Consider the following 14,502-nt stretch of genomic DNA (forward strand, 5'->3'; position numbering starts at 1 on the left):
GTACTGCACCGAGAGTCTTGACTTTACCCAAGGTAAGATGACATTGTAAAATTTTATTTTAATCAACACAAGCTTAAGAACAAATATTGTTTGGGTAAATTTTCTATTCAATTTGATTTCTTAAGCGTAATTACTTCAGAAATAGCATTCGGTTTTTTGAGAAGTTTAAGACCATGACACCCTCTTTGGTTTTATAGACCTTAAAAACAACCAACATATGAGATTCATAATTAGATCCAATATACATTACAAAGACAAATGGATATTATAATAATTTATATCTAAGGGAAACTGAAAGAACAAATCAATCACCCTGCATACTGTTCTATAAATAGCTGTCTTACAAACAAAACTAACACTCTGCCTTCTCCGTTTGCTCATTGTAACTCACTATGTAGTAATGGAACAGAGCTTTTCCTATGCTCTTTGGAAAAGAATAGATCCAATTAGAACCGCTAGGCCCGTTACTGCAATGGTGAAGATAAGGTGCCTGTGTAATGGTCCGTTGTTGCGAGGCCGTCTTGGTGGCGGCCTTTCATCTCTTGCACCATTTCCCCTATCCCTTCAAATTTGAAGAATCGCATGGCATTTTTAATATTAAAAAAAAAAGCAAACAATAAACGGATTAAAAGGATAATACTATTCCCCTCTTTTCCGAAAGGATGGTGTCGTCAGTATTTCTATATACAGCAATGCCATAAATTCCCTAACAAGAGCGATAGATTTTATGCCCTTGTAAATTCTGAAATTAATCCCATATAAATAGTTCTGCATTTTTTTCACGAGACTCCCAAATTGCCTCTCACTTTCCTCTTCAAGGACTACAAAGAAAGGATGATTAGTTTAAGGCAATTGATGGTGCTTGAGATACTTTGGCTTTGTAGGATTATGCAGATATAGGTAAAGTTAAGAGCCAGCTGGTAAGTCTATCTAAGACCTTGATTTATGTGGCAGACTCCAATACCTGGTTATAAACAGTATAACAGGAGCAAAGGAAACAAAGCCACAAAAAGTCAAAAATTGAGAGGCCCTAGGCATCAAATAAATTCATCTGAGATTTTGACCCTTCGGTTAAAAATCAACTCAAAAAATAACAAGAATTAAACCAAAATAGCTGCTAGGAAATTAAGGAAATAACAAGGATCATATGAAATTACCTTGTTGCTCCTAATGAACCAGTTGAATTTACACGAGACGACACATCTTGGATGGAGCATTGGTGGCCATCAGCTAGTTCACGGAGCCTGATGTATTTGCGGCATGTGTTACAATATTCAGTACGGTTCCCACATACATCCTAGATTTCAAAAACAAATATCAGTTTCTTTAACATGTTATTTCTCTCATCAAACTTTCAGATAGCAGTGGTCGAGAAATGGCTTGTCTAGGGATCCTACTCTGGACCCATGGCCCAGATGCCTATCTATCGGGTAGTATGGCTAGATACATTTAGATATTCCACATGAAGTCCAGTAAAAGTCCAAAACAGGCTTGCAAAGAACATCGGTGTATATTTACCAGAAAAATGTTCCATTTTAAATATGGGAGAATATGAAACTCAACTCATTGTTTAGAGGTACCCAAGTACGGAACAAATTAGCCTTTGGAAATGATTCCAAAAGTTTTTACAGAGATGCATCTGCACAAAGGTCCTAAATTGAGACAGACTAATCTGAGAGGGTGTACAAACTATAATACAAAAGGGCAATTTTTTTGGGTACTCTACAAAACAAACCAAAAGAACACGCCTATAAAACCATCAATAGCATGTATGCCTCTCTAATATATTGGAAATATCACTTATGGTCCTACTCTTCTTAGTTTCAAAATTCTGAAACTATATTTTTTTTTTCATTTTTCCTTCTATCATTCATCTAGAAAAGTTTTGCAGGGATAGGACGTTGTTCGATTTCTCATAATCTGTCAGGGAAAGGAAGAAAGGAAGCTGTGTTTGTCTGGTGGGGGTCAATGGGAAAGGAAGAGTGGACGTTGTTCGATATTTCGCATAACATTTATTTTCAGGTTTTTTAGGTTGTACACACAGTTGTGCTAAAAAAAACCCTCGACACAACTCAGCACTTCTTACAATCATTTGACCTAAAAAAAAAAATCCTACAAAAGATTTGATGAGGTACCTCATGTTCAACAATATCGACTGCGGGTAAGGGCAGCTCACAATATTTGCAAGAGACCATCCTTTTTGGGCACTGCTCATAATTGTGAAGAGCCCATGCCTCTCGCTCTACTATCTCGGAGCAAAGGGAACATGCGATCTGTATAGAAAATAGAACATCATCCTCCACATTTTGCAAATTGCAATTGCCATTTATTGTAAATGTACCAATGTCAAATTTGTATCTCCTACATTTGTAAAGCATACTGTTTTGGTGAAGGATATACCAAACTTTGGTCTTGTAGAGCTTTTAACAAACAAAAAAAGGAAATATAAATAATAATATTGTCTCTGTACAGGCTGCCTTTTACTGCTAGTTATGGTCTTTGCGGATTGTCTATATGTGTATTTGCCGTAAATCCAATAGAAGATAAGCATATGCCTGAAAACATTTAGAAAACAACTTACTGGTGCATGTGCTTCATTGTAATGATCTTCAACATGCTTTATTGGTACCATCTCTCCACAGTGCACACATTTTTCAAGATTGCGAGAGCAGTGCGCAAAATGCAGATCAAAATTTGAGCTCGGAATATCTCTTTGGCTTTCATTTCAACCAAACAAAAAGAATTTGAAAATAAAACGATCATTTGATTGTCAATCCAATAAAAAAGTAAAAGACAATTAGTTCATCCAAAGACTTACCCTTTTTTTTTAATGAAAGCAACTATCAGAGCGATAGCATCATAACATATTGGTTTGATAGGCTCAAAATGAAAAGTGAAAACTTAACAGGGGAGTATTTTAAAAAAATATTAGCGACCATAAACCAAAAAATGTTTCATCCAATCCAAGGTTTGGGAGGCAAATTAAAGCATATAAATGATTATAAAACAAAAGAAAGTTGGTTGCATATTTACCATTAGGTTGCTGTAACCACCAGTATATTGCCAATATGGTATATATATATTGATTGATTATATTGGATAATTTGCAACACTAAACTACTGAAAGCATGCTTGGTTCATATTATTTATTTGTGACAGGGATGTCTCCTTGGTTATGAACTATATAATACGCAGCCAGATTAAAAAATGTGGTATGGCAATACAAGTTCAGACGGTAAGGAGATATAATTAGTTGCCCACAGTTTCTGTGTACCCACTGCCAGAAGTCATATTAGACAACACAAGCCATTAGAATGATATATCCTGTAAGCCATGTACGCCGCCTGTACCTTTTCCCCAAGTACCTAAATCATTGTTCTTTTCAAGTTATTAATGAAGAGAGATATAGTGGAAGGAAGGGTATTTTGGCTTTTTGGTTTTTTTTTCAAAACAACGGAAAGAAATCTGCAGAATGCAATTAAAGTAGAATGGGGAGGTCTCAGAACTATCCTTTTTAAGTCCAATTGAACTGGGATTTCAAAAAGTGTAGTAACAGCCTTATTGAATTGTTTTTCAGATGTACAAGCATATTTTGGCTTTTTGGTTTTTCCAAAAGAACATAAAGAAATCTGCAGAATGCAATTAAAGTAGAATGGGGCGGTCTCAGAGATATAGTGGAAGGAAGGGGTATTTTGGCTTTTTGGTTTTCCCAAAACAACAGAAAGAAATCTGCAGAATGCAATTAAAGTAGAACGGGGAGGTCTCAGAACTATCCTTTTTAAGTCCAATTGAACTGGGATTTCAAAAAGTGTAGTAACAGCCTTATTGAATTGTTTTTCGGATGTACAAGCATATTTGCTTTTGAACGAGAAAAAATACAAAAAAAAAAATATGACACGTAAAGGGAGAAATTATGCAACTTAAACATGCTGGAGAAGAAAAAAGTAAAATTTTAATGCAAGGTGTTTCACAAGCCAACCAAAATTTCACCTTTACCAATTACCACACACCTATACAGGCACAATGTTTCAATTTCTTTAATCTGATCATAGCATATAAGTGGTTATCGGAGATAACATGAGAAGCAAAGACAGGATAACAAACAAAGTATCCATTCAATTATTTCCTTGCATTTTGACGCTGCTAAAAATCCAAATTAGCATTCAATTATATACTACTGAAAACATTGCAAACTTCATGTCAATTGGGCAACAGTTCTATTTCAATTTTAACTGAAAATAACACTAAAACATGCAGTTTGTAATATTAAGAACCTGCGATGTGATTAGCAAGCATATTGTGAAAATAATATTTTCTCCTTACTAATTTTATCCATAAAAGATAATGATCCAAACAAAAAACCGGCATCATTAAAACCAACAAGCATCATCTGCTAAGAATACAGGTTGCTCTGGTTACAATTATTTAAAGTCTAAATTTAAAATGTCAAACAGTTGTAATATTAAAAGATAAGTAGTACTAAATAAAGTTATTGACCTAAATTAGAATTAAAGGGGAGGATGATATAAATAGGGATCTATTTTAGTACTGAACGATAGCGACTAGTTTCTAACATTTGTTAGAAAAGAATGAACCTGCTAATATTGAAAAGGGAAATGCTTTTCAGATGGTATATCTTGCTAACATTTGGCATTTTAATTGCAAAGGGGTAAATGTACCAATAAAAAATTAATAGGGAGATATGTTCAGTGTTGAAAAACATATGTAGAATCAATTCAGCTCCAGCTGACATTATCACATAAACGAAATCTAATCGAACCAAACGAGCAAGTTTCCTTTCTAATTGAGCCCGTACTTCTAATCATATCAAATTCTATCAATTGAGCAAAAAAATCGTGAATTTCTTGGGTAACTAAACAGATCAGAACAAGTTGCAATAATTCATAGTAAATCCAAACAGCTAAACAACAATTTAGAGAAAATCAACCACAAATTAGAGCAATTACCAGTGGGCACAGGTCGAGGTGAGCTGTTCCGAAGTTGATGCCATGGAAACACGATCGTTAAGAGAGAGGAACTAATGCGAGCAAGCAAGCGAGGGAGAGAGGGAGAGAGAACAGAGATATTTAATTAAGAAAATAGAAGAAAATGAAGTTTCTTTTTAGTATTTGTATTATTTAGTCTTCCCCTTTGACTCGTAGGTTAGGAAGAAGGAAATTATAATATAGACATGGTCCAAGAGAGTTTCCTGGCTGACAAGTAGACCCCACATGATATTGTAGGCTTTGACCCCACTTTCAGCTAGTAGTGCTTCGGTGAGTTTGAAAAGACCTGGTGTAAGACTTTGCCAAGGGGTAGTTGGCCAGACAGGTTTGGACAACATTTATTTCTCTGTGGACGATATTTTCTATTTTATATGACAATTTTTATCTGTATTATATTTGTTGTTCAAGATTTATCTTAATCAAATTTGTTTAATTTTTTTCTTAGTCATAATAATAAAATAAACGGCATACCAAGAGTGTATTTTTCTAAGTTTATGTTAACTTTTTTTTGTTAATTTCTAAACTTGATATACTAGTGACTTTTTAAACTTAATGTTCAATTTTGTATTTTCTTTTAATTTCTTTTTCTCTCGCTGATGTTAATACTTGGGCTATTTTTATTTTATGGTGCGTAAACTTATGTTGATAATTCTTATATTTAGTATAAAAAATTTCAATCCAATGATACATTACATGAAATGTATTGGAAATGTAATGCCATAAGAATCTATGTAGAATGTTTTATTATGATCCCAAGGATAAATATGTCATTGAGAAGTTAGAGGATGGTCCGATTTTGATCGGACGATCCTAATCCAACCTTAAAATTTTGAGTTAGTTTAGAGAATTCGAACCCATTTCTCATTGTGTTATGAAAAAAAAAAATTATACACTCAGAACTTTCCTAAAAAATTTAAGCTATCATTCTACATAGTTTAAGCATTTGTCTAATGCTAGCTTAAAGCTAAAGTCACCTTAAGAAAGAAAATGTTTTTTTTTTTTATTTTGTTAAATTTTATTACCGAACACTTCTTTCTTATCAGAATTTTTAAGCCCATCCAAAACATGAATATGAAATTAGTAATTGAGAATATAAAATCTCAGCTCTACGGTATTTTTCAACAAATAGATAGTATTTAACGAACAAATAGTATATATTTCTTTTAACATGTGAGATAATGAAGTGGAACTAAAGTTGAATACGATAACCAAATTATCGAAATATATTTAATTGAAATAATAGTTCAAAAAATTTGAAATATATAAAGTTTGATGAAACTTGAAATGAGGAACTTAAGAGAGGTAAATGGAATATGTGTAATTTTAATTGAAGTTTTAAAATGTTAAGAAATTATATAATCTGAAAATTAATAATGTAATGGTTTGTAATGTACATGAATCAATTTAAGTATACAACAATTAATATATTAAGATTGAATAATAGCTAGGATTGATTTTGAAAATCAGAAAATAAAAGGTGAAATTGTTAAAATAAATTTATTAATTAGACAGGTGGGACCCGCCATTTCTCTCTCTATTTCCGCACCTCCACCGCTACACGTGGTCTTTTATTTCTTTCTTCTAAATATTTCTCTGTTTCCTCTCTTCGTATGGCAATCTTAGAAAATGCTTATTTCTTGTTGATCAAGTACTTAAGAGGATAATTTAATTGTAGAATGGTTTATGTGATTAATCTGTCTGTCTCTATGTACAGGGGTAATTTCTTTCCCCTTCTCTGTTCTATTTCTCTTTTAATTGATTAAAGGTGTTGGAAAACTTTGATTGTATGAATTGAAGTATGCAAACTAACTAAACCTTATAACAAATTAGAAAATTGCTTCATAAAGTGTGTCGATTGATATGTCTAAGGCACCTCCTTTCTAGTACTATGTGCTTTTCATGTGAATTGAATTCAAAAATAAAATTGTTGTGGTATATTTTTTATGTATGTAATAAGGTTGACTGTGGTTCAATCTGTGGATTTATGATTAGAGCTCAACCATAAACTCCACATGTCGGTACCGAGCTCAAACCGGTCTGTACCATTATATTGGTACCTTTTTCCTTGCGCTTTGATGTTTTTCTTGTGTTTACTGGGCTTATTGATTGATGTTGGATATTCTAAAGGTTGGTACAAACAAATACCAGTCTCTTCTTGGTATTGAACTATTTTTTTTTTTTTTTTGAAAATCTTAGTAGAAGCTACTAAGTAAAGTTATAATTGTTATAATTAACATACTTCTACATTCTTCTTTCTGGTTATAGTGTACCAGTAAGATAACAACCCTCTCTAAACCACTTTTCCTGTTTAGCCTATTCCTTTTTTCTTAGCTGCACTTCCACAGTACTGCAACCACATTGCACTTTCTTCAACTACCCTATCAGCTAACTGTCTTGGAGGTATCATTCTATCTCGGAAATTTTTTCCATTTCTCTGTCTCCATATAAACCAGAGGACACACATGAATTTTGATGCCCAATCTTTTATGTTTCTGTTTCTATTACATCTCTCTCTTGAGCTTTCCCATGTTTGTTCCACTGTGTCTTCTTTGATCATGAGTTTGAATCTCATACGCAGTTCCATTCGGTCCCAGACTTGTGAAACGTACTGACATGAAAAAAAGAGGTGTTGTGTTGTTTCCATATCGCAGTTATTACACATAACACACCTTAATTCGCATCTCATATGTCTCCTTAGCATCACCTCATGTGTCAGTATCCTTCCTTGTAGCAAAAGATAGGTAAATATTTTGACCACCTTATTCATATTTTTCAAGTCTAAGATACCAAGACCACCTTGTGTTAGTGTAATAATCTAGAAGTCAATAATACGATAATTTATCATAAAACTTTGTTCATGAATTGGATGATTAATATCATTTTGTTGCCTTGAGTATTATTGAATTTATGGATCATTTCGAGTTCATAACTGAAATTGTGAAACTCCATAATATAGATAATATATACTCTTAAAAAGTCACTGACCAAGGAAATTAGCAGGAACACTAATTACCGCGATAAGGTTAGTATGTGGATTAAAAGATGGTTAAGTTTTACAAACCACCTGACACGAGATGTCATTTTAATCACATAGATACATGTTCTAGGAACATGGTATTTGACAGACCCCGAATGAAACATTAAATAGAATTGTGTTAGTGTCATTTATGTTTTCATTCAGTGTCAAGTTCTACAGTATGAGGTATTCATCTTTCCTACTAAGAAATGTATATGTGTGATTGTTATCAAACGCTGTCAGTAAAATGCAGTTATAACGGTAGCTCTTCGGTATACATGGCTTAGCTGAGGTAGTGATGGTTTACCAAGAATACTATTTGTCTCTCGTATCTCTATACGAGCTATAGCATCACTGGGCCCCTTGATAGAGTAAGATTATCTGCTAGCGGTATAATTACAAGAGTAATTATATTTGATAATCTGCTCAAGATCAAGAAAAGATTCAGTTAGCAAGGATGACACACATCTACCTTGAAACTAATATGATAGCTATGAGACAGAAGAACAGACACAAGTAAATTGTTTACTGGATCGTGATATTGTACTGTACAGCATCATCTGTGTAATTGGATGGTCATGATGTGTTGCCAGATGCCGCTCATGATTATAGAAGTTAAAACAGTTTTAACTCTGTTTACCAACATAACACAGATCCTATTGGGTCACACCATATAGGAGTTAATCGGAGAATCTTATTGTGATTGATTATAAATTGGTTATGATCAATAGTAAGATGGTTATAATTAATTATACGTGTTATAATTAAATTATAAATGTTATGTAAAAATAACAATCCAAAACATTGGTTAATTTATAAACGTGTGTGACACGTTGTATAAAAGTTAACCGGTTAATTTATAAATGTGCAGGACACGTTGTATAAATTACCGAAACAACAACCGCAAGAAATATATATATAATTATTCAGAATAATTATACGAATATTATTTGTATTCGGGCCGAGGGCATTCGGGTCTTTTCAGATTCGTCCTTATCCGCATGACATGTCATCAATCCTATCCAGATGACACGTCGTCAATACTGAAACAAACAACCGCAGAAAAATATATATAATTGTTCAGAATAATTATACAAATATTATTTGTATTCGGGCCGAGGGCATTCGGGTCTTTTCAGATTCGTGCTTATCCGCATGACATGTCATCGATCCTATCCAGATGACACGTCATCGATCTTATCCACATGACTTGTCATCCTTATCCATTCAATGACATATCTTGTAAATAGGCCGAACTTGGAGGGCATTTTGGTCTTTTGGCAACCGACCCTAAACCCTATAAATAGGGGTGGAGGGGTAGAGAGAAATTTGCTAATTCACGCATACCGTTTCGTGTCGAAACGGATCGGTATTTTCTCTTTTTCTCGGTTTCTCTCCCAAATAGTGTTTCGGTTGAGAAAAGAAAGTTATACGTAGTTGACGTATAATCTTGCGAGTTGTTGTGAGGTATATTTATGGGATCGATGAATAGTGTTTTATCGAATTTCGCGGTATGTCAGTTTTGCATATTGATGAAACTGAGCAACCGAAAATTCGTGTTTACGGGTTTTCGTCTTTTTTCCCGTGAATAGTGTTTTTGCAGAATTCCGCGGTTTACAGTATTTCTGGCAGAAGAAATAAACCGCTCTCCGGTTAGTCCTGGTGGATAACCGATAGAGGTATCACACGTGTGATACTCCGAGTCGATTCCTTCCCTGGTGAGGCTCTACTCGCTCGGTCTGCATTCCAACTGTGATTTGGAAATAAGGTATAAATATGTTATATTAATCTATTTAATTGGTAAGTAGATTAAAGTTTTAGAAATCAATCATGGAGTAGATCTGTAAAAGGATTAAATTGAGTTTTGATGTCAAAGGAATACTGAAGGTGGACCGCCTTGGAAAGTTTCCTGACATACCCTGTTTAATCCTGAGCTTAAGTTGGCCGTAGAAATTTTTGTTCTACGGTCATTCCGCAACTTAAGCCTAAACGGGTTTTTGGTTATAGAACCTTAAAGCCCAACAGTTAATGACCTCCCATATCAGATACTGGAGGAGGAAGAGGAGTCAACCCAGGTTTCTGGAACTGGTAGCCCTCCAGGTCAAATGTCTGGAGAAGAATTGACGGATGAAAACTTACTGGATTATGATTAGTAGTCTTTTCTTATGCTAACTGTTTAGCTTTTGTTTTTGTGGTCTGTTGTTGTTTGGTGTAGTTTCTATTACTTTGTTGGTTGTTTCTTGTATGTTTTCTATCTTTTGCTATGGGCACTTTATTATTGTAGACCTTTTCATATTTGGTTATGGTACCTAATTTGAGTACCATATCAAAATATGATTGATTTCAATGAAATCGATGGTATTACCACTACTTTTAAAAAAATTAAAAAATTAAAAAAAAAATTAATAAAAGAAATCATCTCTTGCAATTTCAGAAACAGAGCTAATAAACCAAATCACGCGCTTGTGAGATCCTGCCACGCACTTTAATTAAATACATGTACATGTTTTGTAAACACAAATCAGATCGGATTATCTGAAACAGTCGTCTTTAGTGTACAACATTATTACAAATTTACAATCATGCCCCGCACTTTAATTAATTTAGGTACCAGAATAACACACTATACTTTGTACAATATGTCAATGGGCTATTTACATTACAGCACCCCATCTGCATCTGTTATAAATTATAATTCTCATTTCCTCTTTAGCACCAGAGGAAACAATTGTTCAACATTACCCCTACATTCTAATTAATTAGCACCAACTCTAGGCTCTTGAACAAACTTGAACCACTGGCTGTCATTCGCCGCAATTCCACCTCCGTTGCACGGGTTTGTAGTCACCGTGTCGTCGCCATTGATGTCTAAGCAAACCTTTGTACCATCCTCCAACACGGTCGAAAAATACGTCTTACCATAAGATGATAAAATGTGCCATGCCGAGTTGGATGGCACGCAATTGATGCTGAGTTTCGCCGGATGGTGGGGCCCGACAGCCTGGAGACAATAGTAGGTACCTTTGACAGTTAGGAAATCTTGTGGGGTATAGTTCCATGAGTCTGATTCGTCGCACGGGCCCAATGTCAGTGGGTCTGTCAGTCTGTTGCGCACGATGCAAAGGCCGGTCGGAGGGTGGAAGATCTTCGTACGTGTTCGTGCAAGCAAGTGGGGCTCGCCTTCAGCTATAATTTTCAAAATTTTAAATTATGAATTTTTTTTTTTTTTTTTGTTTCATTTATGTTCTTTTCATTGCCTTGTATTTGATGATTAACCCTTGTCAATCTCAACTGAATAGATAGATCAGGAAAAACAATGAAAGACTCAGATAAACAGTGAAAAAGAAATGCTTTGTTAAAAAAAATAAAAAAAACATTTGTTAAGAAATCAAATTAAGGATCCAACTTCACTGAGAAATCAAAATTTCTAAAGATTTCCAAAAGAAGTTTGATTTGGCTGACTAACTATTTAATTAAGCAATACCTTGTGTGTGTGTGTGTGTGTTTTCTAAGCTGAATACCAACATCGACTGAGAATATGCTAATGAATACCACAAATTTAATTAATCCAGGATGAATAATCTGGTACTGATCAAATTAACATGTTTCTTTCATTTGATTATTTGTCATGTGCTTAATTGTGGCGTATTTGAGGATAATAGGATATGAAGATTTTGTTCCAGTCAGCATGGATTGGGATAAAAAGGAGGAAATTGAGAGTAATCAAAAGGTAAAAAGAGACCTTTACCTTGGTGGAATTGAAGCGCTATTGCAGCTTTTGGTAGAAAGAAGTTCGACAGAAGGAGCAGAGGTGCAAGAAGAGAGAAGGAGAGCTCCATCTTTGTGCGAGAACTGGAGAAGAGAGACAAGCGATCGCTCTTTTGGGTATGACTTGAGAGAGAGAGAGAGAGGTGACTTTTGCACGCAAGAAAGAAAGGCAAATTATGGAAATTGTACATAGATAGTTGGGAAAAAATATATTTAAATAGAGCTCAGTGACAGACATCGATCTCTATGACTCTATCGGATTCAAATCGGCTCCTTTTCTTAAGAAAAGGAGCACCCTCCTATTCCTTCATCTGAACCGTTCAAAATCGATCGTACGGCTTCAATTACATCTGATTTGTTTTAATAGATTATATTGATATAAAAGAAAAAGTAATTGAAGCCGTTGGATCAATTTTGAACGGTCAGATGAAAGAATAGGAGGGTGCTCCTTTTCTTAAGAAAAGGAGCAGATTTGAATCCGATCTCTATCCTAATTCCGAGTCCGATTGTCTCTCTTACGCATAGATTTTATGAAGTTTGAAAAATTTAACAATCAAAATTGACAGTTTTATCTTAAATAATATTTGAAATATGTCAAAATAATTATTATAGTAATTTATAAAGAGAAAGGTTGAAATGTCCTGAACTAACAATAATTTAAAATTTGAAATATAAATATTAAAATGAAACAGTTAGATATGATTAATATTATTTTTTCTATGTACACGTAAAGGATTACGACATTTTAAATTTGTTTTGATTAGTATCAAGAACTTGCAAAAATACAACAATATGGATAAATTATGAACGTTGAGTTGTTGATTTTTCAAATTACTGATTCATATAAAACCAATATCGAAAAGTGATTATTTTATGTATGCGCGTAAAAATATATAATACATTTAACTGTTTTATTTTGATATAGAAATTATAAAATTTGTATTATTAAAAAATTAAAAATTAGAGGTACGATATAAAAACACAAAAACTAATAAATTTTTTTAACCCTCCTAATTTAGCCAACAAAATTTCTAATAATGCACTTCAACAAATAACATTCGTATATAGTATATACTAGATATTTTGTATTAATTTCTGATATATTTTATCAGATTAATTTGTCAAAACTCGTAAACTGCAAAATTTCATGCAAAGTAAATATTTTTCAGATTATTCTAGAGTCATTTCAAGCGATTAAACTACCAAATGTGCAATTATACTCAAATATTGTATAATATACTCACACATAAATACATAATTATTAAATGCGTCAACTTTTATACAAACAAAAGCTTTAGTAGTGCACATATAGCAAATTCCACACATCTTAAAAGTTTTTCGTTTAGCTCTGAACACATTCTGAGTTCCTGTTCGGCGCGCCGATGGGAATAGGTGTGGGCATAGAAAATTTGAATTGTTTTTTACTGTTCACATGGAAAAAAAAAATTCTGTTGAACTAAATTTTTTTTTCCCATGTGAATAATAATGCAACTGAACAGGGCCTCAAGAGATTATATCACCAAATCAGATTAGTATGCTCCAAATGATATCTAAAACTTGTACAGATGATTATAAGACCAATTTTGAAAGAGTATAACAATTTTCAACATATAAAATATAAAGACATAAAATTTCCGAGAAACGTGTTGAGTCCATGGATCCAGTACTTAGTTTTCTTCTAACAAACATGTAATACATGTAATTACTTAATTAGTTGTTTTGAATAGTAATTTATTGCTTTTAACTATATTTTTTTAAGGTTAAATGGCATTGTGCTACTGACATTTGTATTAAAGAAAAAAATTATTTACATGGCTTTTAACAATATTGAAAAAAATAATGTTTGACAATCACTGTCAAGGTTTAAAAAATAATAATACTAAAAAAAAACCGGATAATTATGAGTTGTTAACATTAAAATAGTTATTTCTAATAAAAATATTTAAACATGTTATTTTAACATTGTTCGGTTTAATATTTATATATTTGTACAATTTTTTGCTTTCCAAACACCTCAACCTCCTGTGTTCATTGAGTGTGACCTGCGTTTAGACTTTAGATTATTGGAACTCCAATATTTTGAACTTTTTTTTAAGGGTTGGATATTTTGAACTTTCTAAATGTATTTTTTCACAAATCATGAAAAATTTATTTAAAAGGAAATTCACTTTTTAAAAAAAAAAAAGAAAAGAAATGTAGGAGCGTCATATTTCACAGTTGTTCAAATAACAAATAACAAATAACATTATCCGCTCCGAATACGGATTTGGTACCAGTAGTGTCTATCTCCATTCTTATATTAAGCACGTAGATATCCTAATCCGTCAACAACTGTGATTAAAAGATAAAATTTCAAATTGAATATTAGCCCTCAATCAAATAATATGTCTTTCTTTGATTTTATGCATCTTTTTGATTTTTTTTACATGTAGAAGTTCAAATTTATTTAGACACGTACTCGCTACATGTAAATTGTATTATCTTTCTTATTAGTCCTGATTTCTTTTCTATTATTAAATGTCATTGAAGAAATTATTTAATTAATTGATAATTGATTGGTCATGTCTTTATTTCTTTCTATTTTTCTATATCAGTTAAAAATGTTATTTGACATTTTGTATGAGATTTTTTTATGAAATATGTCAAAGAGATCGAACAATATATATGTCATTTAAGAAATTTTATTTATATGTAGATATCATTTAAGGAATG

At 32.9% G+C, this 14,502-nt stretch overlaps 2 protein-coding genes across 2 annotated transcripts; both read right to left on the bottom strand.

Moving 5' to 3' along the window:
• Positions 1–200: 200 nt before the first annotated feature.
• On the bottom strand, positions 201–5,139 carry LOC144564203 (TRAF-type zinc finger-like protein). The gene is made up of 5 exons (XM_078313764.1): positions 4,968–5,139; positions 2,582–2,717; positions 2,136–2,273; positions 1,158–1,297; positions 201–562 (listed from the first exon to the last, which is right to left on the bottom strand). Exons 1-5 carry the CDS (start codon positions 5,009–5,011, stop codon positions 418–420), a joined length of 603 nt encoding a protein of 200 aa, XP_078169890.1. The 5' UTR covers positions 5,012–5,139; the 3' UTR covers positions 201–417.
• A 5,509-nt stretch (positions 5,140–10,648) lies between these two features.
• Positions 10,649–11,971, bottom strand: LOC144564771 (uncharacterized). Its single transcript, XM_078314371.1, has 2 exons — positions 11,771–11,971; positions 10,649–11,208 (listed from the first exon to the last, which is right to left on the bottom strand). Exons 1-2 carry the CDS (start codon positions 11,859–11,861, stop codon positions 10,778–10,780), a joined length of 522 nt encoding a protein of 173 aa, XP_078170497.1. The 5' UTR covers positions 11,862–11,971; the 3' UTR covers positions 10,649–10,777.
• Between the last annotated feature and the right edge of the window lie 2,531 nt (positions 11,972–14,502).

The sequence above is a fragment of the Carex rostrata genome, chromosome 13, assembly GCF_964058835.1.
Source record: "Carex rostrata chromosome 13, lpCarRost1.2, whole genome shotgun sequence".
NCBI classification, from domain to species: Eukaryota; Viridiplantae; Streptophyta; class Magnoliopsida; order Poales; family Cyperaceae; genus Carex; species Carex rostrata.